This window comes from Palaemon carinicauda, chromosome 5 (assembly GCF_036898095.1).
Source record: "Palaemon carinicauda isolate YSFRI2023 chromosome 5, ASM3689809v2, whole genome shotgun sequence".
Lineage (NCBI taxonomy): Eukaryota > Metazoa > Arthropoda > Malacostraca > Decapoda > Palaemonidae > Palaemon > Palaemon carinicauda.
Window position 1 is genome coordinate 127,427,113 of NC_090729.1, and position 27,588 is coordinate 127,454,700.

A 27,588-nucleotide genomic window follows, 5' to 3' on the forward strand; every position below is an offset into this window, starting at 1 on the left:
CAGAATACCCGAAAACAACTTTTCACACATGCCTGTCTCCGACTCATTAGTAGATGGCAACTAATGACCAGTTTAATTGGCCCATCAGTTACTCACAATCTGTGTCGTGAATTCAAGCCGTACTCATAGCTTGATGGAGTCACTAGTAAAGATGACTTTGCTACTATCCCCAGATTATGGCAAAATGACAGACCTCAATCATAGGATAGATGGATGGATTATGAATTTTAGTCAAGAGATCAAGCACTGGGACCAGTGAGATTATTCACAGCCAACATGCCTCCAAAGGTGCTAAGACTTGCTAATTCTTCAGAGGAGGGAAAAATTAAGTAAACAGGCATAGTAACCAAACTGAAGCAGAGAAATTTGAAAAAGTAAAGTGTCTCTAAGTATTAACGAGAGGTATCAAAAGAAATTATTCGGAAATTTGCACACTTCAGATCTCAAAAATCACACATTTTTTTCCTAACTTTACAAATCTAAGTCCTTCAATGGGACATTAATTCAAGCACACTTGGAACTTGGCAGTTATAAACTTTTAATGGGGTGTTGGAAGTTGCCGGTAGTTACCAGCCAGTGGAGGGGAAAGCCTGACCCTTCTGACAGTACACTGAACAGTCACATTGATTGCATCTGGGACTTTGTGGGAAGGTGAAGGAGGGAAGTTAAGTTAAAGAACTCAGGTTTGTATAGTTAGGCAAAATACATACATACTTTTAAAATTTGTGATTTGTTTCTACACAAATACAACATTCGTTCTCTAATAGGAAACACGTTCTTAGTGGGTAGATGTCTTTATTACCAAACTGGCTCACTAAAATCCCAGGAGAGTTATGCTCGGACCTGATATGGTGTGGAGCGTAGCATCCTAGACACTTCATGAACCATGGTCGAAAATACTATTAGGTTTATGGCCCCGGCAACCATGGATGCTGCACAAGAAAATCTTTCTTTTAGACTAGTGAGTTTCTTAAGTAATGCAAATACAAATCAATGAGTTTGTCTGTACATATGCATCATCTCCCTTGTAAGGAGGATGGTGAAATGAAAAGTTCTATCTTTAAGTTTAACAGTAATAAAAAAGCAACTAGCTATAAGTGGTGTTTACCTCTATTAACAACCATCCTGCTTTTTGAGATCCCCCTAGCTATGCCTCAAGGGAGGGGAAGAAGAGAGGAAAAAGGGCCACAGACTCTCATTCTCATCCTAGTAATCGTTAACTTAAAACGTGATACTTTTTGGTCCTGCAAAGGAGCTAGGGTCATTACAGGACTTGTTGAGCAGCAATCACAGTCATAGTGAAACTGTATTTTTTATTTTGCACATTTTTGCAAATAATTCACAGTAAAGGTGGTCTGGCACTTCCATACTTCAGAGTCTAATTTTCTTGAAGGCTAAAGTAGCACCCGCTGCTCTGATCTCATGGATGCAAACCCTAGCTTGATTTGATGCGCCAGGTGATCTAGGATGTAATGTTGTACTGACAGTCTCCCGCAGCCAAAAGGAGATTGTATTCTTGGGAACTCTCCCTTTTACTTTACCAATCCTTATGAATAGGTTCTATAACCAAAGTCTGGCAATCAGGGTTCTCTTAAAATAGGTGCCTAATTGCCTTTACAGAAAACAAAAGTAACACATCTGGATCATCAGATACTTCCCTAAGCAAAGAAACTGTTAATGATGAAAACCTGGAATCAATGATTGACAGATATTGAGTTTTTGCTACAAAGTCAGGAACAAAAGATAAACAGACCTATCTTCAATGCTCAGAGGAGAGACCAAATATGAGACCATGTAATTTGCTTATGTGCTTAGTCAAAGCCAAAGCAAGAAGAAAAGCCGTTTTTAGGTTACGGATCTTACCTAAGGCTAGTCTCAACGGTTCACATGGAGCTCTCTTCAAGGACAGCAACACCTTGGTCACATCCCAGGCTGGAGGACGAATCTCACGAGGAAATAGGTCTGTTCCATACTTCTAATAACCATGGGTAATTTCCATGAAGAGGAAATATCTACTCCTTCCAGTCTCGGTAATCAGTAATCGGTAATCGAATGATACCCTTTAACTGCCGAGACTGAAAGGCGTTTTTCCTTTCGTATGAATGCCAGAAAATCTGTTATAAGTGGAATAGAGGCTCCATGAGAAGCAATCATTCCAAGGCAACAACCACAGAAGATGGCCCACTTTGCTCGGAACAGTACATATCAGAGGAGGACTCCCTGAGATATCAGGACATGTCTTGCACAAAAAGCCCCTCTTGGAAGAGGTGCAGGATAACCACCAGTGTAGTGATAGACATCACCAAGTTGTGGAAACTCTCTAGGTTGTGCCAAGGTGGAAACTCTCGAAATCTCTACTTGTAGAAGCAGAAGCTTCAGATTTAAGGCCATTTCAGAGCTACTAAAGTAAACTTAAGATTTTGGAATGATTACTTATCACCCTTCAAAGAAGGAAAAACGGCAGCATAAATGTTGAGACCATCGTACGCATGCCAGAACGCGTCTCGAGCACTGCTGCCGGGTCTAGCACTGGTAAGCAAATGTCTATTGTCAAGGAAGCCCCACAATGTCATGAGCCTCATTGCTGCTTGGGGATGTAAAGACCATTCTGATCCAACTATCTGACCCCAGCAACTCAACTTGTCCGCTATAACATTCCTTTTGCCGGGAATGAATCAGGCTATAAGTATTACCGCCTTGCAAACTGCCCAGTTGTGTAACAATACAGCTAACTGGTAGAGCTGTGATACTGTGCAACTTTCCTTGTTGACATATGTCACTACAGTTGCAATGTTGTTCATCAGTGCAAGGGCTGGTAGTATTGATGTGCTAGATAGGCTGCCTTCAATTATAGATCATTGATATGGAAACTTTTCCTCTAGCAACCATTGTCCTGATGACAGATGGTCCATGAAATGGGCCACCCACCTTGTCTTGTTAAAAGAAAGAGATCTGGAGGGGAACACTATAAGGGAGACCACTGAAACAGATTCGCCTTATCTAGCCACCAAAGTAGGCCAGATCTGGTGTCTTGCTCGATCAGTAACGGGGGCTTGAGGGGAATCTGCGGTCTGCGACCAGTGGTTTTTTAAGACACCATTGTAATGATCATAGGTGGAGAAGACCATGAGGAAAAAGTTTTTCTACAGAGGTCAGGTGGCCTAGCAGCTGTAGTCATTGCTGTACTGGTAACTGTACCTGATAAAGGAAAGGATGAGCCACTTTCTTGAATTGGGTTACCCTGTCTTGAGAAGGATGAACTCTCCCTACTACTGTGTTACAGTATGTCCATGCCCAAGTACGGTATATCATTCTTTACTTGGGTGAATTCTTGGACTTCTCCAGATTTGTAATGATGACTTTATCGCGACAAAAGGAGAGGAGCCTGTCCTGATGATGACAAAGTTGGGACTCTGAGTCTGCCAGTACTAGCCTATCTTCTAAATACCATACCGGATCGGCCGAATTCTGTTAGCATGGGCCCATGCCGGCACCTATGTGAACACCCAAGTGAATAGTTGGTGGGCCGTGGACAATCCGGAGCAAAGGACTTTGAACTGAAAAACAATGCTCCTTAGGACAAAGCGTAAATACTTTCTTGAGGAACGATCTATGGAGATCTGGAAATATGCGTCCACGAGTCATAAAGTTGTTCTTCTTCAGGGCGTTTCTGACTGTGCTTGGGGTTTCCATCCTAAACTGAGTCAAGTGGATGAACTAGTTCAGGGTTGAGAGGCCTATCTGGTCTCCAGTCTCTTGAAACCTCTTAAACTGTTGCCAACTCTGCTGCCTGTTTAAATGATTTAAAGGCCACTTATGAATGGCTGAGGAAAGGGACAGTGACATTGCCCTGACAAGCAGGAGAATTCCCTAGAGACTGATCATATACAGTATATGTATAATCAGTGGCCAAGCCTCCTCTCCACCCAAGCTAGGACCGGGGAGAGCCAGGCAGAGGCTGCTAATGACTCACAGGTAGACCTATAGGCTCTCCCAAAACCCCCATGGATGGCAAGGCCACAAACCCTACAAGAAACTATTGAGTTTGAGCGGGACTTGAACCCTGGTTCAGCGATCATCAGGTATGGATGTTTTCAATAGGCCACCACGGGTGATGAATTTAAAACAGTACGTAATAATTAGTGTGTTGTCTATATCGAGTATTGTACCTGCCTATGTAGTAAAGATTCTTACATTGGATTACAGTAAAAAAAACAGATTGTGCTATTATGGTATACTGTATATACATTGACAAGGTGTGAAGATTTATTTGTGGTTAGATATTAAATTTAGTATTCATTAGTCTGAGGATTGGTGACATTAATTAGCTGCCTTGATTTAGAATAATCTTCTGGTGTTTTATAATCAACCCTAGTTATCCTCATCTTTAGTATTCACAAATTTCTTAATAAGCAAAAATGCTGATTTTGACAAAATTTCTTAACAGCAAAAAATTGCCAAAAAAACACAAGTCCAAGCGAAAAATTGCCAAATATCATGTAATGTTGAAAAACGCAAGTCAAAACATGAACTTTAGCACTTCAAATTGGCAAATAATACTTTACAGTATCAAAAATTACCAATGAACAGTACAGTATTACAAATCGCAAATGAACATGTCAAAATGTGAAATTTAGAGATACAGATCGCCAAAGATAGCATAATCAGCAAATAATATTGTATAAGCAAGTAAATTACGTCAATGATACTCTGTTAATTATATGTGAGTATATTCTCAAAATCATCTAGATGTCAGTTGACGAAAAACCAAAATAAAAAACAATTGGGTCGTGCCATAGCCCATGTGCTTGGGGGGTGGGGGTGGGGGTGGGGTGGGGGGGGGGGGGCAAGTCCTCTTTCTGGAGGGTGTACTCAGCCATACTATTCTATCTTATTTCTCATCATTTTGTTTCTTTGAATTTTTTCTAGTTTATATATTAAAGATCTATTGCAATGCTGTTACTGTTCTTAAAATATTTTACTTTAATTTTTCTTTACTTTTCTTGTAGTGTATCTATTTCCTTGTTTCCTTTCCTCAATGGGCTATACTTCCCTGTTGAAGCCCTTGGGGTTATAGCATCCTATTTTTCTATGCTGAATGGAGACTTACTTGAGGAGGTGGATCAGTTTAAGTACTTGGGGTCTGTTGTTGCAGCATATGGCGGAGTGGAAGCAGATGTACGTCAGAGAGTGAATGAAGGATGCAAAGTGTTGGGGGCAGTTAAGGGAGTAGTAAATAATAGAGGGTTGGGCATGAATGTAAAGAGAGTTCTGTATGAGAAAGTGATTGTACCAACTGTGATGTATGGATCGGAGTTCTGGGGAATGAAAGTGACGGAGAGACAGAAATTGAAAGTGTTTGAGATGAAGTGTCTAAGGAGTATGACTGCTGTATCTCGAGTAGATAGGGTTAGGAACGAAGTAGTGAGGGTGAGAACCGGTGTAAGAAATGAGTTAGCAGCGAGAGCGAGAGTGGATATGAATGTGTTGAGGTGGTTTGGCCATGTTGAGAGAATGGAAAATGGCTGTCTGCTAAAGAAGGTGATGAATGCAAGAGTTGATGGGAGAAGTACAAGAGGAAGGCCAAGGTTGGGTGGATGGATGGAGTGAAGAAAGCTCTGGGTGATAGGAGGATAGATGTGAGAGAGGCAAGAGAGCGTGCTAGAAATAGGAATGAATGGCGGGCTATTGTGACACAGTTCCGGTAGGCCCTGCTGCTTCTTCCAGTGCCTTGGATGACCGTGGAGGTAGCAGCAGTAGGGGATTCAGCTTCATCTGTGGTGGATAATGGGGGAAGGTGGGCTGTGGCACCCTAGCAGTACCAGCAGAACTCAGTTGAGTCCCTTGTCAGGCTGGGAGGAACGTAGAGAGGAGAGGTCCCCTTTTTGTTTCATTTGTTTGATGTCGGCTAACCCCCAAAATTGGGGGAAGTGCCTTGCTATATGTATTTACTTTTCCAACTAGGGTTGTATCTTAGCTAGTAGTAATAATGATAAGAGCAATCAGAAATTTCTGACCTCCGCCAAAGGGTGACGTTGACACAATAAGAAAGACATTTGATTTGCATCTGATCCGGACTCCTGATCCTGACCCGGATTAAAATTGTGAAAAATCCAAATCGTGATCTAGAATCTGAATTCAGAAGCAGATCATTTCCAAAAGTTAATGAGTCCTTCATGGCCTAGGATCTACCTGTGGTGAAAATTTTGTCAAAATCCATCAATTTGTTTTGGAGTTACCTTTAAAATGGCAAAAAATATAAATCGACCTAGAATCAGAATCTGGGTCATCTCCAAATTTTAATGGGATCATCCATGACCTAAGATCTATCTGTGGGGAAAATGACGTCAAAATCCGTAGAGTAGTTTTGAAGAAATCCTGTCCACAGACAGACAGACAGACTGATAGACGTACAGTACAAACAAATAAATAAATAAATAAACCAACTCAATCTTATAACTTCCTTGGTGAAGATAATAATAATTGCTATTTTTAAAATCACAAATTTTAAGTAATTTGTAATTTTCCTAACAGTACTTACCTCGAAATACTTTCTTAGGAGTATCTGGGATCTCCTCCTCCCATCCGACCAGAATTTTGTGTAGTTTACCCTACTCCCGTTTTCTATGCGGGGCATCTCTGGCAGAGTGATACACGCCCAGAGACGACCCGGGTTCAGAGAGCATGCTTGCTCAGGTCTCGCTCTCCAATAAGTTTTGTCAGATAGGTTTCTATTAAGTCCTGTAAGGCACTCGGGGTAGGATGGGCGGGCCATAACCCAAAAGTAGTTCGAGGTAAGTACTGTTAGGAAAAATACAAATTACTTAAAATTTGTGATTTGTTCCAACACGAAGTACTTACCTCGAACTACTTTCTTAGGAGACTTATACCTTAGGAGGTGGTAGTGTACCACAGGACCCAGAGACCGTGATGAGGAGAGAAAAGGAGGGAACCTAGATAGGAGGCTAGGTTCTGCTGACCCTCCAAGAGAAAACACGAGAAATAGGGAAAACTACCCAAAAAACTATCTTAGTGTCTAAGTAACTCACCTCTGTAAAAATCCTCGGAGACGTATCCATTCACTGACGATGTATGCCCTGGTAGTTAAAGGGTTTAGTGTCATTTCAGGGAGGGTAATAAGGGAACAGGGGGGGGTAAGAAAGGAACCTGTGTCTCTTGGACTTACTGCCCGTGGTTACCCTGGGGCTACACCTTTAAATCTTTTGAAGCGCTGAAATGACGGGAACGAGAGAGAATCCGTCCAAGGACCTCCTCGAGCATTCCTTCAAGTAGTAAGCTGTGAAGGTTGACTGATTGGCCCAAGTACCCGCCCGCAGGATTTGGCCGACTGCCATGCTCTTCTCAAAGGCCAACGAAGTACTCAGACCTCTGATGTCGTGGGGTCTAGGCTTACCCGGAATAGGAATCTCTGCACTACTGTAGGCTCTCATGATCACTTGCCGTAGCCAGAAGGAGATCGTGTTTTTGGAGACTGGTTTCTTCACTAATCCTGAAGAAACGAACAGACTCTTGATTTCGGGTCTAAGCCTGGCTGTCCTCTCCAAGTGCTTCCGTACTGCTCTGACAGGGCACAGCCGCAAGTCCTTCGGGTTGTCTGAACGTGGGATTGCCGGCACCGAAAAGCCTTCAAACTTGGGGTCCCAGACTCCTGGGTTCTGGGTCTTGGCCACGAAGGATGGTACGAACTTGAAGGTAGCTTCATGCCAGCACTTCGAGTGTGACACCTCGTATGAAAGTCCATGAAGCTCCCCTACCCGTTTTGCCGATGCCAGTGCTAACAGAAAAACTGTCTTGAGGGTGAGCTCCTTGTCGAAGATGTCCTTTAGGGGTTCGAAGGGAGGTTCCGACAACATCTTCAGGACCCTAGCCACATCCCACTGGGGCACTCTAACCGCTTGAGGGTGGCATGATTGCTCGAAGCTCTTGATGAGCATCGAGATGTGTCTGGAGGAACCTAGGTCGATGCCCTTCAGGAGGAAGACTTGTCCTAGGGTGGCTCGGACTCCTTTAATGGCAGGGATGGACATATTTACCTCATCCCTGAGATAGACTAAGAATTCAGCCATCTCCGGGATGGAGGCTTTCAACAGCTTGTTCTTTGTGACACACCACTTCGTGAAGGTCGCCCATTTAGCCTGGTACACAGCGGCTGACGACCATCTCAGGTAACCCGACATCCTCGTTGCGGTCTTCGCCGAATACCCTTCCTTCCTCAGGGAACGCTCGATAACCTCCACGTGTGAAGGCAGAGGGACCGAGGGTTTTCGTGGAACCTTTGAAAGTGTGGCTACTGAAGAAGGTCTGACCTGTCCGGAAGGGGCCAAGGTGGAAGGCGCGCCAGTTCCTTTAGATGTGCGAACCACTCTCTCTCTCCGGCCACCAGGGCGCTACCAAAGTCATCCACAGGTTGTCCACTCTCCTCACCCTGTTGAGGACTTGTCTGAGCATTCCGAAGGGAGGGAAGGCGTAAACGTCGAGGTTGTCCCAAGGATGCTGGAAGGCGTCCTCGAACGCCGCTCCTAGATCTGGCACAGGAGAACAAAACACGGAGAGTTGTGCGTTCAGCCTGGTGGCGAAGAGGTCTATTACTGCCGAGCCCCACTTCTGAATCAGAGTCTTGGCCACTTCTGGGTGCAAGGACCACTCGGACTTCACCACTTGACCCATTCTGCTGAGGCCGTCGGCCAGGACGTTCCTCTTCCCTGGAATGAACCTGGCCGAGATCTTGATCTGCTACCTTTCGGCCCATTCCAGGAACTCCGTGAGGCAGTACAACTCCCTTGATTTTAGTCCTCCTTGCTTCTTTATGTAGGCCACCAACGTGGCGTTGTCGCACATCAGTGCCACGGTGTTTCCCCGGAGCTTCTGAACGAACTCTAGGCATGCCCTTTGCACTGCCATCATTTCCGGTACATTGATGTGCAGGTTCTTCTCCTCGGCTCCCCATCTTCCTCTCGCTGTGCTGTCGAGGAGATGAGCACCCCAACCCTCCTTTGATGCGTCCGTGAACAGGAGCATCTCCGGAGGATCGGCCGCGAAGGGCATCCCCTTTAGGGTGTTCGATGTGTCGTGCCACCACTCGAGGACCTCCTTCGTTTCCGGGGACATCGGAACCACCTTGTGCGGGGAGTCTCTCAGGTTCCAGGCCTCCTTCAGGTTCCACTGTACTCCCCTGAGTTTGAGTCTCCCCTGTGGAACTAGCTTCTCCAATGACGCGAGGTGGCCTATCAGTCTCTGCCAGTCCTTGGCTCTCCAGGGCTGACCTGACAGGAAGGGCCGTAGGATCTGGCTCAGGTTGTCCAGTCTCTCCGCGGAAGGGAATGCTCTCGCCAACCGGGAGTCCAGGACCTTCCCAAGGTAGGTCATCCAGGTGGAGGGTATCAATTGGGACTTCTCCAGGTTGATGGTGATACCCAGGACATTGCAGAACTGCAGAAGCTTCGCACCAGTGCTTCCCTTGAGGCTGAAAGCAACAACCAGTCGTCCAGATACCGAATCAGGCGGATGCCCTATTCGTGCGCCCAGGCTGAGACTGTCGTGAAGATCCTCGTGAAGACCTGAGGGGCTGTGGACAGACCGAAGCAGAAGGTCTTGAACTGTAACGTTTGGGTACCCCATTTTACCCTTAGGTACTTCCTGCTGGAGGGGTGGACAGGGACCTGGAAGTATGCGTCCTTGAGGTCTATGGACATCATGAAGTCTCCTTCCCTCAAGGCCGCTAGGACCGAGTTTGGAGTGTCCATCTTGAAGTCGGTCTTGCACACGAACCTGTTGAGGGCTGAGAGGTCTATGACCGGTCTCCAGCCCCCTGTCACTTTCTCTACCAGGAAGAGTCTGCTGTAGAACCCTGGACCTGGGTTCTTGACTGGTTCCATTGCCCCTTTCACCAGCATAGCAGAGACCTCTTCTTGCAGGGCCGTCCTTCTCAAGGGGTCCTTCAGTGCCAACCATTCTGCCTGTAGATCTGGTATCAGAGGTGGGGGGTCCACCAGGAAGGGCAACCTGTACCCTTCTTTGAGGACTGTCACGGTCCACGGGTCCGATCCGTGGTCCCGCCATGCTTGCCAAGAATGTTTGAGGCATCCCCCCACCTGAGGCTTCGGCAGGAGTAGGGGCCTCTCTCCCTATCTCTTTCGAGAGGCGCGGCCCGAACGACCTCTTCTGGTGGCTGAATAGGAGGGCCTGAATGCTGACTGCGCAGCAGACGTTCCCCTACGGGAGGGCTGCGAAGGTTGCTGCCAGGATGTAGTAGGGGCGTCTCTCCTGGGCTGGTTAGGTGAGGCGCGAGGAGGGAGAGGGACGTCAGAAGGAGCTCTTCTATGGGTAGGTCTTCTTGCTGGAGGGGGCCTGGGTTCCGCCACATCCTTTAGTTTCCTCACCCTCTCCACCGTCTCTTCCACTTCCTTGAGGGGGAAAACTGACTCGTCCCACAGTGGAAGGCTCCTCAGGGACCTCGCTTCCCTGTCAGGGAGCCTCCTTACAAGCCTGCTGAGCACTGTGTCCCTTTTCCTCAGCAAAGCCTGATTTTCCGGGATTGCGAGGTCATGCGAGGACTGGAACCCTACCAGCGTGGAGGCCCACCAATCCAGCCACAATGACACGTGGATCAAGTCCCTGGACAGCTCCTCCATCATGGCAGTCTCCGCGGAGGAGAAACAAACCGGGGCCGTGGTAGCCCTCTCCTCTGCTGCACCCTGTCCCAAGATGGTGACTGCTGGTTCCACTGCGCAGGCCCCCGTGCGGTGTCCTTCCAGGAGGTAGAACCGGGACTGCGTCTTCAGGCCCTGGAGAAGTCTAGATGCGCTCTGGTTCTTGGGGGCTTCCGCATGGTTGGCCACGACCTTGTTAACGTGCACCAATCCCAGCTTCACATCTCTTGCTAAAGCGAGGGCTCGAGAGCCAGACCTCGTCAGTAGAGGGCTCGGGTTTGTCCAGTCTATGGTGCCGTCGGATGAGGCCTATCACCCTCCTGTATGCGGAAACCTCCGCTGGCGAACCTACTTCCCCGTCCTCTACCTTCTCCGTTGGGCGTCCCAGTTCTCGTGACGAAGGACCTCCGACGGGGGGAGCTGCACAAGGAGGAGGCATCCTCCTGGAGTGGTCCAGTCACCTCGCTTCAGGCAGTAGGACGGGCATCGCCACTGGAACGGAGGCCTCCGTCCTGGATCTATCTCTTCTTCCAGCGGACCATGGATCTGCGGGCTTGCCCGTCGAGAAAAGGAGTTTCTCCTGTTCTGGACGACTCATCGAAGATCTTGAGGCCGGGACACGCCTGCCAGACCGAAGGGGCGACTCTCCCCGCCGGGCGAGTGGAGTCGGAACCTTCGCAGAATTATGCCTGTCCCTTTGTGCCTGATGAGATGAGTCCCTCCGTCGGTCATACTTCCTTTCGTCGACAAAACCTACCGGTTAGCTGGGCCTGGGACGCCATCCTGAGGTGCCCACAACTGCTGCAACCCCCAGGAGTTGGCTACTGGGAATGGAGACTCGCACCCATTCCTCCTCCAGCGAAAGACTTCTCCTGAACTTCCTCCTGGGTGATCTGGAACATCTACTCACGTGGCGAGATCTTGAATGGGAGCGCGATGGAGATAGTCTCCTGCGGGACCTATCTCGCCGTCTCCTATGGTCTCTTGGGGCTCCGTCTTCTGACGAGTAGGAGTAGGCCTCGACCGAGGAGCCCGAAGACCTGTAGGACCTTGTTGGAGGGCCAGAATCTTGCCGCGTTGCTGGTGGTTCTGCATGGGGTTCGGCCGGCGACGAAGGCTCCATGAAGTCCGCCGGGAATGTAGCTGAAGGCGTTGGAGGGGAGCGGGGGAGCTCCTCGCTGGGGAACCAGTTCTCAAACTCCTCTTCCGTCCTCAGGAGCGATCTGAAGGGCATCTTCGGAGGCGCCCACACGAGGGTGTCTGATGGCGGCGAGTCGTCCTTCTCGGCGGCACCCTCGGCTCCTGACGCACCTGAAAAACCTGCCCAAGAGACGGGAGAAGAGACTGCTGCTGTTCTACCCCACATCGGATCGTCCGACGAGACGGGACCTGCTTTCACCAGGGCTCCGTCCCCCGAATACACACCCGGCCCCCCCCTCAGGCCCCCCCACTTGCCTGGACCGAAGACACAATCCCACTGTCAGGTAAATCAGACTCCTGAGGAAGGGCCACAGGCCGCTTCCCCGCAACAGACTTACCTCGACCCCTACCCTGGGTAGGGGAAGACGGCAGAGAGAGACTGTCCGACGGGATGCCGGGCAAAGCGAGGGGCGAAGAGACGCTGGACTTCCTAGGGGACCGTCGAGAGGCCTTCTTCTTCTTAGTGCCGTATCGCACCCACTGCACTTCATTCCAGGACTCGCACTCCGGACACGTGGCTGTAGGGGAACACACACTGCCCCTACACGACGAACACAAGGAGTGCGGGTCAACTTAGGGCTTAGAGAGGAAAGCACCACACGATTTGCCGGCCACAGGCCCAGGGCAACGACGGGGATGCTCCATAACGCACTAGTAATACACCGCGAGACACAGGAACACTGAGGGAAAGGATAGAGAAGCACACAAAGGGACCACGTGGGGACCGCGTGAGACACAAAGGGTCGCACTGGGTTAAGAGAGCGTCGGGGTGTTAACACCGACGCGACCAAAAACTTACTGGAGAGCGAGACCTGAGCAAGCATGCTCTCTGCCCCCGGGTCGTCTCTGGGCGTATATCACTCCGCCAGAGATGCCCCGCATAGAAAACGGGAGTAGGGTAAACTACACAAAATTCTAGTCGGATGGGAGGAGATCCCAGATACTCCTAAGAAAGTAGTTCGAGGTAAGTACTTCGTGTTGGAACAAATGAAAAATTTAAAGTAATTTGTATTTTTCTGTTCACTAGTTGAGGTGCCGGTGATGGGAGATGAGAATGAGAGAGAGATTACAATAAAGGAAGTGAAGAGAGCACTAGATGAAACGAGAGTAGGAAAAGCATCTGGTATGGATGGTGTGAGAGCTGAGATGTTGAAGGAAGGGGGTGTGACTGTACTTGAATGGTTGGTGAGATTGTTTAATATGTGTTTTGTGTTATCAATGGTACCAGTCGATTGGGTTTGTACATGTATTGTACCACTATATAAGGGTAAGGGAGATGTGCATGAGTGTTGTAATTCAAGAGGTATTAGATTGTTGAGTGTAGTTGGAAAAGTGTATGGTAGAGTAATGATTAATAGGATTAAGGATAAAACAGAGAATGCAATCTTGGAAGTACAGGGTGGTTTTAGAAGAGGTAGGGGTTGTATGAATCAGATTTTTACAGTTAGGCAGATATGCGAGAAATATTTAGCAAAAGGTAAGGAGGTGTATGTTGCGTTTATGGATCTGGAGAAAGCGTATGATAGAGTTGATAGGGAAGCAATGTGGAATGTGATGAGGATATATGGAGTTGGTGGAAGGTTGTTGCAAGCAGTGAAAAGTTTCTACAAAGGTAGTAAAGCATGTGTTAGAATAGGAAATGAAGTGAGTGATTGGTTTCCGGTGAGAGTGGGGCTGAGACAGGGATGTGTGATGGCGCCGTGGTTGTTTAACTTGTATGTTGATGGAGTGGTGAGAGAGGTGAATGCTAGAATGCTTGGACGAGGATTAAAACTGGTAGACGAGAATGACCATGAATGGGAGGTAAATCGTTGTTGTTTGCGGATGATACTGTACTGGTTGCAAACACAGGAGAGAAGCTTGACCGACTAGTGACAGAATTTGGAAGGGTGTGTGAGAGAAGGAAGTTGAGAGTTAATGTGGGTAAGAGTAAGGTTATGAGATGTACGAGAAGGGAAGGTGGTGCAAGGTTGAATGTCTTGTTGAATGGAGAGTTACTTGAGGAGGTGGATCAGTTTAAGTACTTGGGGTCTGTTGTTGCAGCAAATGGTGGAGTGGAAGCAGATGTACGTCAGAGAGTGAATGAAGGTTGCAAAGTGTTGGGAGCAGTTAAGGGAGTAGTAAAAAATAGAGGGTTGGGCATGAATGTAAAGAGAGTTCTATATGAGAAAGTGATTGTACCAACTGTGATGTATGGATCGGAGTTGTGGGGAATGAAAGTGACGGAGAGACAGAAATTGAATGTGTTTGAGATGAAGTGTCTAAGGAGTATGGCTGGTGTATCTCGAGTAGATAGGGTTAGGAACAAAGTGGTGAGGTTGAGAACGGGTGTAAGAAATGAGTTAGCAGCTACAGTGGATATGAATGTGTTGAGGTGGTTTGGCCATGTTGAGAGAATGGAAAATGGCTGTCTGCTAAAGAAGGTGATGAATGCAAGAGTTGATGGGAGAATTACTAGAGGAAGGCCAAGGTTTGGGTGGATGGATGGAGTGAAGGAAGCTCTGGGTGATAGGAGGATAGATGTGAGCGAGGCAAGAGAGCGTGCTAGAAATAGGAAGTAATGGCGAGCGATTGTGATGCAGTTCCGGTAGGCACTGCTGCTTCCTCCGGTACCTTAGATGACCGCGGAGGTAGCAGCAGTAGGGGATTCAGCATTATGAAGCTTCATCTGTGGTGGATAACGGGGGAGGGTGGGCTGTGGCACCCTAGCAGTACCAGCTGAACTTGGTTGAGTCCCTTGTCAGGCTGGGAGGAACGTAGAGAGTAGAGGTCCCCTTTTTGTTTTGTTTCATTTGTTGATGTCGGCTACCCCCCAAAATTGGGGGAAGTGCCTTGGTATATGTATGTATGTACTAGTTGTTCTTTGTTTTTTCTTTTTTCAGGTGTGACTGCGCTATTTTCCAAGGAAGCAGCATGTGAGTTTGTCCAGGCATGACCGGCCGTACTTGTGGCACCTTCTGGTCTTCCGTGGAGATGGATCATCATCAGCTTTGCTCTCAGTGCAGAGGACACTCCTACACAGAGGAGCCTTCCTGCCGTGAGTGCCCATCCTCCTAGTGGAAGCGATTCTGCCGAAGGAAGAAGTTGAAAAGGGATTCTTCACCCTCGAGCTCTGTCTCAAAGGCCAAGAAACCCAGAATTGCTTCTTCTTCAGTGGAAACAAACCCCACTGCATTTGACCCCCCCCCCCAAACAACTTTAAGGTCTGAAAAACCCCGTTGCCTCCCTGGAGATACAGTGGCACCTTCCTCCTGTAAGGAGTCCTCTCGATGCTATTCCTGAGTTGTGGCCATCCTTGGGACATTTGGGTTCCCCTTCGAAGGATCGCCTTCTAGAGATGTTGAAGCCTGGCGCACAGTAGTAGCCCCATCTGCTCCTGCCGAGGTTGACCTAGGCCATTTCCTTTTTTGTGCTGAAAGAGGGAAGGCCCTTCTCTCCGATCCTGTGTCGCAAGCCTCTTCTTCCTCCACAGCTCCTCCTGTCCCTGAGGTCCTGCAGGTTGTTCCTCTTGAGGGTATAAGCAAAGGGAGAGTGCTTCCTAAGGACACCCTTGCAGCCGCGAGTGATTGTTCTTACTTGAGAGAACACCTTCTAGAGCTGTTCATAAGCGTTCAAGCAACTCATCTCTGGCTTGCTCTAGCTCTAAGAGTGAGCAGGGGAGCACTCGCACCCTACCCCTATAGCCCAGTGAGCTCTTCATTACACTACTACAACGTATATGATCCTAGCAAGATCCGATTGCCCACCAACAGAAGAACATGCACCCAAGGGTTCTCCCGTTGAGGTGGGAAGGTCATGTTACCATTTCTCGGGCAGGCGCCTCGACATAAATCTCGCTCAGGTCCAGCAGAGCAACCCCTACCCCACTAGGGTTGGTCTAAAATTGTACATATACAGGTTCACCTCACGCGAACAGCACACGAGTTCCCCCTATCCTTGCACATGTGTGACGAATCTCAGCCATGTGTAGCGAAAATTCACAAGTAAAATACCACTTCTCACAAGATTCACATGCAAACGTACGTGCAAGCATCCAGACAGCTACCCCTTAGAATCCCGATTCTGCATAGATTCAGCATATTGACAAAGCAGCCCTAACCACCTAAGATGTTAAGTGTTATAACAGGGTGTGTGGAAGCATTAGACGTACAATGCCCACTACCTGCAAGATGTGAGAAACAGCTCCCTAGACACGTTCTCTCTAGGTATTGTGGTGGCAGCTCAGCAAGTGGTTTAGCTTCCTTTAGCTCCTTACAGGACAATTAGCAGTCGATCAAAGGCAAGGTTACAGTTTCAGTCAAGAGTGAATGTAAAGGAATGAATAGCCTTTTCTTTTCTTCATCATCCCCTATCTTGGGGTACAGCATACAAAGCCCAGTTAACTGGCTCCCATCAACTGCAGGTAAGCCTCTTTTTTACAAGTTGCCTGAATATTTCTTGGTTCCCACATACAAACATATTCTGTGAAATTCCAAATCTCCTGGCAAGGGGGAGTTGGGTGATTTAGGTTACTGTGTGTATTATGTCAAACCTGAGGTTATATAGCAACCTAGATATAGTCACAAAGTAGTCCCTCACTCACTACCATTACTGCACAGGCCATCAACCTCTCTGGTATCCTAAGACCAACTGGTTTAAAAGGCATCAGAATCCCAATCCTATGCCTCCTTAAGCTCAGGCGTGGCAATCCCAGGGCAAGTTTTCAGCCAGCTGAACAGACTTCTACACAATAGGTGAGTTTCCTACATAAAGAACGAGGGTTTGTGGGTTTGTATCTCATTTTGGAATGTGACAAATTGGGAAATAACTTTGTATCTCAAACTATACAAATCGAAGTTCTTTACACATACTTGTCCCACCATCACCTTACCCTAGTCTTGTATGCACTCAAAAGAAAAAGATTGAGCTAGTGAGTGTGCAGGTGGTAATGGGAGTGTCCGCCACTACCCCCTTCCTCCTATTCTGCCAAATGGTTGGTTGCTACCTCACTCAAAGCTTTTATGGGCTGAACACCAGCTCGTGCTGAATTTACTTCCTACAAAAAGAACTTCAGGTCTGTATAGTTAGGAAAAAATCAGCACCAAAGAGCAATGGGGGATGGGTGAATCCCTGCAGTTGTACCATAGAGTAAAAGTTAGAGGATGTTAGACAGCAAGATGAAAGAAAGGAAGTGGGAATGGAGGTCCAGTAAGAGTAGAGGTTGAGCCGAAGGAAAGCTGGTGCCTTGGTGAACCTTCTACACATATGCTAAACTTCATATAAAAATTGCATAAAATTTCACTGTCACAGGAATTCCTTACCTTGTGCTGCATCAAATGCCTCTCTTCTTTGCTCCCGATCTCTTGCCTGATGATTCATAGAAAAATCCATGCGAGATGCTCCTTCTTCATCATCGCTCCGATCATTGTCATCTTCCCGGACTAATCGGCCTTTAGATTCTTCAAATCTGCAGATCCCAGGCAACATTAATTTTACAAATACAACGTACAGTATATAAAAAATTAAGTACTAAAAATATATGCTAATATTTATCAAATTATAAACTTAACCAATTTATCAAGCTTCAAATACTGCCCAAAAATGAGTGGCTCAAAAGATTACACTATATTAAAATCTTTACATGCTTTCAAGAAATAATATTAATAAAACTTCTTTAAATCATTAACTTTTAAAATGGTCTTCATATCATCTTAAATGTTCAATACGTTATAAAACATATATTCAACATTGACAATGCCAAAATATATCCAAAGGTGATCTTCCTGTAAACACGGTTGGTGGTAATGTACATTTAGTTGGACACATGAAATGGCAGTTCCCTTTATAAATCAAAGGAAAATAAAAGTAAAATTAATATCTTTTATTATCATAAATAGCCACTGTATGGGGAAAGTTACTCAGCTGCTTAGTTGCTCATATCTCTTCATAGCTGATGGGTAATTATTTCTGGATTGCTTTTTGTTGATAAAATATTTTGCAAAAAATATTTCACTTGGTGTTTCTTTGAAGAAAATAAAGTTATTAAAAAATGGGAGAAAATGCTTATCAGAAGGTTGGCTTGAGTGAGTCTATGTTACTTATGTGTATTATCTAGTTTATCACATCTGTTTTTCCTTATTGTATAGCGTATTTCCCTTGAGATTGCAATATTCTATCTTTCCCACTATGACTGTAAGTTCAGATGCATTTACTTTGTAAGAATCTTTTCCCTAGTTTTCTTTCCAGCACTCACATAAGCAAATACTTCTGTTATTCTCATATTCAGAGGTAATAAATAATGACATTTCTAACTTCTTCCTTATTTTGAACACAGTGCAAGGAGAGGCCAATTGACTACATTTTGAAAACATTCTGTTCCCATCTTCTTAAGCCTGTGGTACTCACGAAGGTGTTCAAGGTGTCGATCAATTTTACAATTTCCAGGAAATTAATTCTCATCTGGAGGTTTGTGATCTTGTCATTTCCAGGCATCTGCAAGGAGGGAAGGAAAAACTACTCCTCAGTGGTGTTAAAGGCAGATTTCTCTAGCTAAGTTGCCCGGAGATGACAAGATCACAAACTCTACCAGACAGGAATCAGCAAGGAGACAGATTTCCTGAGCACTCATTAGACCTTTGTGAGAGTCTTAGCCAATCAGAGAGCACCTCAATCTCTCAGACTTAATGGTGTTATGCCAGTGCTCGCAATGTCTTGCACACCAATGCATTACCAAAGGACCAACAAGATGGGAACAACTTTTCTTAAAACGTCAATTGATCTTTTTTTGTACTTTTTACAGAATAAAGAAAAAAATTAAATACTATTTCTCCCCTCTGAGTATAAGAATAACAGAAATACTTGTTGATAGGAGTACTGAAAAGAATTAAATTATAACAAAACTGAGAAAGTTTTTCTCAAAATGAATGCATTTGAAGCAATGATACTATTATTATTATTATGGTCATCCTCATTATTACCTTAGTTATAGTAATGATAAATAATAAGAATAACTGGGTATTTAGGAACACTGTCTAATATTTCTTTGGGAACAGAATGTGATTTGTCCCCATTTAATGGTGACGTACTTCCCAGTACATAAGTACAGCAAGTTTTTGCAAGGTTTGGAGACTTGCGTGTTGCGAGGGGGCTCTAGTTCTTGCAAATAACAAGGGCCAACTGTAATTGAAATTACCAATAACTTAAGCAAGAAATATATCAGGGTTGGTTCAGAATCTAAATTGAGCAAATTTGAAAAGAACATTATGGCCATCTACATGAAAAATATAAAGATGAGATTATCAAATGCAAAATATCAGAAATTACTTATAAAAGAGGGTTAACTTAATATATCATTCACACTCCCTGACCTTATGGTATCTTCTAGAGGAATATTGTCCCCTCTTTCTCTGGCTTGTTGTCTTTGTTTCCTGATGGCATGAATCATGTTTGCATCTGGGATCTGACCACCTGAAAAAAATTACACTTTGAATAAACTGGTATGCCTCATTTCACTGGACATCAATTCAGCAAGAATTTAATTTACAGCAAATAAGAGTAAATGTCAAAAACTGCAAATGATTTGCATAAAAACCTATTCATTTATTCACGTTTTTTTCTGTATATTATAGACAAATTCTAGACCCAACATACACATGATGCATCAATAAAATGGAATTCAAACTTTATATCAAGCATTAAAAATTATACCAAAACTGGTATTCATTTTATTTGTACACCTTAAGAAATAATAGTACAAAAGTAATACTATATCAAATGTTAAATATCAATCAAAAACACTGATGCAAATAAATTCAAAATGCATTGGAAAAGTATGACAAATGTTCCTCAGCACACTTTAACCTGAAGAATTAATCTTCATGTAGAAGATTATGATCGTCATTACCTGAAAACTTTAAATCAATCAATCAATCAACCCTCAACAAAATATTGAAACTCTATGATACTAGGATCTTTAGACATGTTTATTGAACAGGTTGCCCTAAGAAGTTAGTAGGATGCTCGTGAAACATGGTTCTATATACATAAAACAATTACTAAGATTCTTCACTAATCTATGCCTCTATATACAGTATAACTACAATGGGAAATAAAGTACAAAAATTCAAGAAAGAAAATACGATATTCAATTTTGAAGTTGTTTTTTCATATAAATCACTTATAATTAGCCTGCATTCATTATCAACTAATTTATTAAGATGCTATAATCTTTGCAAAGAAGAAATAAGATGGCAGTCACCACTGCAATTGGTAATTTTGCTATGTGATCCATGAGCTCTGAGAAATAAATAAGGTAGGGAAGAGAATTCTCTTTCAAAGTAATAAGTTTGCATGAGAAAAATTTGCTTTTAAAATTTTATGTGTTCCACAACAAACTCATTACTTAATCTTAGTCAGAATTGCAATCTATTAGGGAAAGATCAAGAAACCTAGATTAGTTGATTGAGACTGTGTGATTTGTTAGGTTCCAGGCAAAGATTGGACATGGCTCTAGTCACTGGCTAGATCTAGAAAGTGGTGTAAAATCGTCTGACACCAGTCCTGGCACTCTAGATACTGGCATTCATTGGCTGTTTAATAATACAGCATGAGGGATGCCCATGACGTCAAGCTTTGCTACCTGCTCATAGCAAGCGTGGGCAACTCCAATTATGTGAAGCTGGCAAAAGAGCAGGTTTCCTGATGAATGTGGTAGAGGAACAGGGCTTTGATTCTCTGTCCACTGGCGTCATAAAATCACATTCTTTTAAAAGTAATTTGTATTTTTCCAAACTACACAAACCCGAGTCCTTCAATAAGAGTTTGCTTTCAGCAAAGGTGGATACAATTAAAACTTAACAAGGTGGCGGTAGTTGACTGGAGAGTGAACTATCTAGGCCAATAAGCTCCCAATTTAACTTTAAACCAAAGAAGTGTAGCTTTAAAGACTCATATTTGTTTAATTAGAAAAAATACAAGTTGCTTTTTCATGATTTGTGATTTGTTCCTTCTTATGAAGCTTCATCTGTAGTGGATAACGGGAGCGGGTGGGCTGTGGCACCCGTAGCAGTACCAGCAGAACTCGGTTGAGTATCTTGTCAGGCTGGGAGGAACGTAGAGAGGAGAGGTCCCCTTCTCTGTTTCATTTGTTTGATGTCGGCTAACCCCCAAAATTGGGGGAAGTGCCTTGGTATATGTATGTATAAAGACAAACCTTCATCCTTTAATAGGAGGAAGGAAGTCCCTATAACCTAATTGACTAGTTTCTTTGCCGGGTAATGTCAAACCACTTCAATCCTGTCAAAAAAGAAAGAGATAAGTCTAGTCAATCTCCTAACAACCTGGGCATAAAGATCAGGCAGGTGTTAGGCTGGGTCACTACCAGGGACTGGTAGATGAAGGAAAACCTTTACTTGTGTGGGAAATATGTTGTCTGAATTGTATGGGCAGTTATGTGAAATGAATTTACATACATTTGGCCATCCTCCCCCTAATCTGGAAGGATGAGGGAGATACAGTACTCCTACCAGAGTAACTGCTGCATCCCAGAGGAATGAGAAGAAATAAGAGGTAAAAGGGCCAGTCAATCCCACCATTCATTTTGGACTTACGTTGAAAATGCTTTCTTAGACCGTTTCTTATCCCGTGAATGAGTTAGGTTTAATACACCATCTGTTGAACACCAACCAGGGACCTGTGGGTATACCCCCATTAGTAATGGGTAGAGAAAGTCGCACTTTTACCACACTCGTCTTCAAGAATTTCACCTATGATAGGTTTTCATGAGAGCTGGGATAGATCCGATAAGTTTAACGCTGTACACTCAAATCTGGGATGGTCCTTTAGTCTCCTCACCTACAGGATGAGCACGTTTGATTGTCCCACGAAGCCAAAAAGAAACAAGTGTTCTAGGATCTTTTCCTTTATTCACTCCGTTGAGAAAGTATGGTAGTGTTCTCCCACATGGAAAGGCACGTCCCTCGCGTCCCCATTAGTGACTTCTTGTGGGGGAGACATGAAGGACCTACAGTTGTGAATGGCTGGATTCTAAGGCCTGCCATGAACTCCTAAACCAAAGAGATGGCAATCATCTATCCTTCTGAATGACTATTGACACAAGCAAAGATATACCATTTCCCACTTGCTATGTCAGGGCTAGGCTAGTAGAGGAGAGTCTCAAGGGTTGAAGCTCTATCTGCCACCCATCACACAGATTTGAGCGGGATTGATAGAGAGATCTGCGAAATTGTAAAACGTTCCATGCTAAGGAGCATCAAGTCATAACAATTCTTACTAGGAGTCCAGATCTAAGTCCTAGATGAAGAACCTTAATCGAGGACTGAGCGGTATTCTTCACTGAGAAGACTTAGGAGCTTCCCCGACAAGAGAAGAAAGAAAATACCTGACCCGGATACCGCTCTACGTATGGCCCCTTGGGATCACTGTTCTAGACCAATATCCCGCCATGCGACTATGGATGATTTTAAGAATGATAACGCCCTCTGTTGATTAGTAGAATTGCCATAGGCAGGGTTAAAAGCACTAGAATTCCTTTTACATCAGACTGTTCCTCTATGGGGGGGAATTGTCTTAAAAAGAGACAACGCAATCTTGGCCATATGCTTGGAACAACTGTCCCTGGGCAATGCGTTAAGTACGAGAAACTCTGATTTGACGAAATCCCCTTATGTTTTCCCAGACAAGTAGAGTCGGCGATAGTAAAGAGCGCAAGATTGAAACAAACTACCTCGGGGAGGAGAGAGATAACAACTGAAATTCCTGCCTCTCAGCGTCAACAGACATCCCGTAGATCAAATTTCTCAGACCAGGGAGTTCCCTTCCCCCTAAGGTAAAGACCGCAGATTCAGTGGCTACCACAATCAATAGGTGCGTACCCAGACTTACCTCAGGTAGGGAGTGGCCGATAAAGTGCCGGAAGAGGTAGTAAATTGGTCGAGGATCAATCTCTGAACAATTGAAATAGCCTATTCAGGATATAGGTCTCCCCAATTCCCTCCTTCCCTACCGAAGTTAGTCTAGATACACCTCCACTGTGTTGAAGTGGACAATCTAATGCTTTTAGCCCCAGTCTTAAGAAAACTCTTTCTAAGTAGCATCCTAATACTGGATGTGGGCAGGGGAGAAACCTGGTTCAAGTTTCCAGTTCCCTCAGCATTACAGAAGGAGGTGGGATTTCTTCTGGATCTCTCCCTCTCTTTTATATACACAGAACCCTTCACCTGTCAGAGGAACCTTGGCTTCCCATGAATCCTTGAGGGATATGGCGTCTTAAGAATAAACTCAATTTTGAGGTCGAAAGTCTTACCTCCTGTCTTTCCCATCCATTAGTTAAATAGGACGTCAGTACTTCCTTTCTAAGTTTAGAGAGTCTAGGAAGCATCTCCGGGAAAGATAAGAAGTCCCTTTTTGATAAGGACTTTTCGAGTAGAAAGATATGGATTTACTCCTGTCAGGCAGCCTGGCATGAAGTTTAAGAGTAGGTCTAGACCAGATGTCCTCCCTCGCGGAGATAAGTCATTACTGAGTAGGGAGCAGTCAAAACTATCTAAGAGTACGAACCAGGTATGGCTGTGAACTATGACGGTTATGTCCTCCATACCTCCTAACAAAAAAGCTTGGCCTTAAATCATTTCCTCTCATGAATCGTTTAATTTTGCCAGATAAATTTGTTAGCCACCATGTTCATCAATACTACAGTAATGGTCGATGACCTCCTCTCTTGACTCCAAAGTATATGACCAGTAGATATGAGAAAGTCAGGTGGACACCACAACTTCTTCTGTGTGAGAAATGGTCCTCGGTTCTGGAACTTATGATAAAACCCAAGAAGACTGTAAGACCGAATAAAGAGTGCTGTATGCAGTCAATCTTAGATTAAGTCACAGTGAGTTTGCTTGACATGTCACTATAGAAATCCAACTGAAATTTTCCCTGGGAAGAGTTAGTCAACAGAAAGAGGACTGTTCTGGTCAAAAAGAACCCTTATACAAGGAGATATTCTAGAGTTTAGAGCTTTCCCAAAACCGCTTCTCCTTGAATACGAACTGTTTGAGTATTTTGTGAAACAGATCCTGTACCAGTCTTGGAACTTTAAATCTAATTCTGGATCTTGAAGCTAGAACTCTCCTCCATATAAATGACTTTGATTTGTATAACTAGGAAAAATTCATATTATATTAAATATTTGTAATATTCATCAAAAACTTCTGATACACCATCTGGCCCTTACTATAGATTTAGCATAACAGTAAAATAACATAAATAAGTATTCAAATAGTTGACATATTAAAGAGGCTGCTTATGATTTTGATCTTTCTAGGGTGATGCCAGACTGACACTTATCAATTTTACAAAATGTTTGCAACCTTTCCTCTACTATTTTCACAATGTACACAATACAGTACATTTTATTTTCTTCTGTACACCATTATGTCCATTATGTAAGACCTTTACCCACACTTCTTTTTCTATTTCTTCCTTCATAAGGTTTTTTCATTTTTCTTTTTCCCCCCAAGATCCTTTTTCAATATAAAAACCCAACCTAAAATTTAGGAAGGAACAAAATAAAACCTAATTTTACAGTAATTAAGTTTTCCTTCCAAGATAACTAGACTTATTAACAGTAAAAGTATCCAAAATTATTAAGAATACAACACCAGCTAACCTAACAGTATTCTTCTAGAATATCATCACTTTCCCTTCTCTAAACAAACTTTAATAAGAGGCCATTAAAAGAGTTGTAAATCAGAAAAAAATCATCCTCAATTGTAAGACTAATAATCATTAACCATCACTACGTATCCAAACCTAGTGTAATCATACCAATCATTTTTATCCTGTACGTAAAAGAATATACAGTACTAAGATGAGGATAAATAGGAATGAAAAAGAAGTTCTCTCCCATAAAACCAGCAAATACCACAAATTTTTAGTGGTTTGTATTTTTCCTAACATACTTACCGAGAACTACTTTCTTAGGAGGTACCTGGAATCTCCTCTCAACCGACCAGAGTTTTGTGTAGTTTACCCTACTTCCGTTTTCTGTGAGGACTACCCCAGGCGGAAGGATACGTGCCCTGAGAAGGATACGTGCCCTGAGGTTAGTACCGAGCCAGGTCGCGCGTTAGCTTGGGTCTCGACCCTCAGTAAGTTCTTGGATGTTAAAAATAACTAAGGGTCAGAAAGGCACTCGGGGAAGGAAGGGGGGGCCATTACCCGAAAGTAGTTCTCGGTAAGTATGTTAGGAAAAATACAAATTACTAAAAATTTGTGATTTGTTCCAACACAGAGACTTACCTAGAACTACTTTCTTAGGAGACTTACACTTTAGGAGGTGGGATTGTCTACCTGACCTAGACCCAACTAAGCAGAACAGCTGAGAACCTAGATAGGAGACTAGGTTCTAAGGTTGATGGAAAACGAACCGTAGGAAAACTACACAAAGAGCTCACACTAGTGTCTAAGTACTCACCCTTAAAAAACTTCTTGCTGCTGTGTCCAGTGATGAAACTGTGAATCCGTGTCTTGATCAGTCTCTACTTGGTCAAATCTCCGGGGAAAGAAGAGAAAAGAAAAGACAAGGAGAAAAGGGAAAACGAACCTGTGTCTTTCTGGTCTTGATAATCGCGATTATACCTGGGGCTTTGGCCGTTAAATCGCTTGGAGCACAGAAATGACTGTGCCTATAGAGAACCCGTCTAGAGACTTCCTCGAACATTCTTTGAGATAGTGGGCTGTGAACGTAGATTGGTTCGACCAGGTGCCTGCCCTGCGGATCTGCGCTACTGCCATGTTTCTCTCAAAGGCAAGAGAGGTACTTATACCCCTAATGTCATGTGGTCTGGGCTTACCTGGAAGGGGAAGACCGGCACTACTACAAGCCTTGATGATTACCTGTCGAAGCCAAAAGGAGATGGTATTCTTAGAGATCGGCTTTCTCACTGTGCCCATGGAGACGAAGAGGTTCTTGATTCCAGGACGGAGACTAGCAGTCCTCTCTAGATATTTCCTTAAGGCCCTGAATGGACACAACTTCAAATCTTCCGGATTACCTGACCGAGGAATTGCTGGAACAGTAAACCCTTCGAATCTCGGATCCCAGACAGCTGGATTTTGTGTTTTCGCCACAAACGTAGGAACGAACTTGAATGAGACCTCTCGCCAACCTCTTGTGTGCGAGACTTCGTAGGACAAGCCATGGATCTCGCCCACCCTCTTAGCTGACGCCAAGGCTAACAGGAAGACCGTCTTGAGCGTGAGATTTCTATCCACTAAGTCCTTCAAAGGTTCAAAGGGTGGCTCACTCAGCATTTTCAGAACCCTAGCTACATCCCATTGTGGCACCCTAGAGGCATGAGGAGGGCAGGTTTGCTCAAAGCTCCTGATGAGCATAGAGATGTGCCTAGAGGAACCCAGGTCAATGCCTTTCAAGAGGAAAACTTGACCTAACGCTGCACGGACTCCTTTGATGGCTGGAATTGACATGCCCTGAGATGTACGAGGAAATCCGCAATGTCCGGAATCGAGGCTCCTAGGGGCTTGATGTTTCTGGAGGTGCACCATTTCGTGAAAGTGGCCCATTTTGCCTGGTACACCGCTGCCGATGAGTGCCTCAGATAATGAGACATTCTTTCAGCTGTTCCTGCCGAATAACGTTCTTTCCTCAGGAGCCGCTGGATAACCTCCCCGCGTGAAGGCGCAGAGATCGTGGATTGTCATGGAACCTTTGGAAATGTGGTTGCCTTAGGAGATTTGGTCTGTCTGGCAGAGACCACGGGGGAAGGCACGCCAACTCTCTTAGGTCCGCGAATCATTCCCTCTCCAGCCACCAAGGCGCTATCAAAGTCATCCTTAGATTGAGAGCCGTTCTTACTCTGTTGAGCACTTGCCTGATCAGTGTGAAGGGAGGGAAGGCATACACGTCGAGATTGTCCCACCTGTGTTGAAAGGCATCTTCCAATACCGCCTTTGGGTCTGGGACAGGAGAACAGAATACGGCGAGTTGTGCGTTCAGCCTGGTTGTGAAGAGGTCCATCACCGGCGAACCCCACTTTTGGATGACGAGACTTGAAGGGACCACTTGGTTCCTACTACTTGGCCCATCCTGCTGAGTCTGTCGGCTAGGACATTCCTCTTTCCCGGAATGAATCTCGCCGTTATTACGACTTGTTCAGACTCGGCCCAATCCAGAATCTCCTGCGTGAGGTCGCATAACTCCTTCGATTTTAGGCTGCCTTGCTTCCTTATGTAGGCTACTACTGTGGCGTTGTCGCACATTAACGCCACTGTTTCCCCTTAGAAGACCGACGAATTGAAGGCACGCTTTCTGAACGGCCTTCATCTCCAGGACGTTGATATGCTGTGTCTTTTTCACCTCCGTCCAAGAACCCCTTGCTGACTCCCCGCGAAGGTGAGCTCCCCATCCTTCCTTGGAGGCGTCCGTGAAGAGGAGCATCTCCAGGGGCTCCGCCGCGAAGGGCATCCCCTTGAGGGTCTTCGCTCGGTCTCTCCACCACTCCAAGGATTGCTTTGTCCCTGGAAGAACAGGAATTACTTTGTAGGGAGAGACTACTTGGTTCCAGAGTCCCTTCAGGTTCCATTGGATGGCCCTGAGTTTCATCCTCCCTTAGGGAACCAGCTTCTCCAAAGACACCAGATGTCCTATCAATCTCTGCCAATCCTTCGCTTTCCTGGGCTGGCCCGATAGGAAGGGACGGAGGAT

The 27,588-nt window shown here is 45.0% G+C and overlaps 1 protein-coding gene across 1 annotated transcript in view; it reads right to left on the reverse strand.

The window, feature by feature from the left end:
* The window catches only part of LOC137641479 (PAX3- and PAX7-binding protein 1-like), a 165,356-nt gene that overhangs the window by 91,599 nt on the left and 46,169 nt on the right, over window positions 1–27,588 (reverse strand). Inside the window, exons 4-5 of the mRNA XM_068374084.1 lie at window positions 19,217–19,316; window positions 17,171–17,316 (exon numbers count right to left, since the gene is read on the reverse strand). Of these exons, the coding sequence (XP_068230185.1) occupies window positions 17,171–17,316; window positions 19,217–19,316 (246 nt within the window). The remainder of the gene's footprint in view (window positions 1–17,170; window positions 17,317–19,216; window positions 19,317–27,588) is intronic.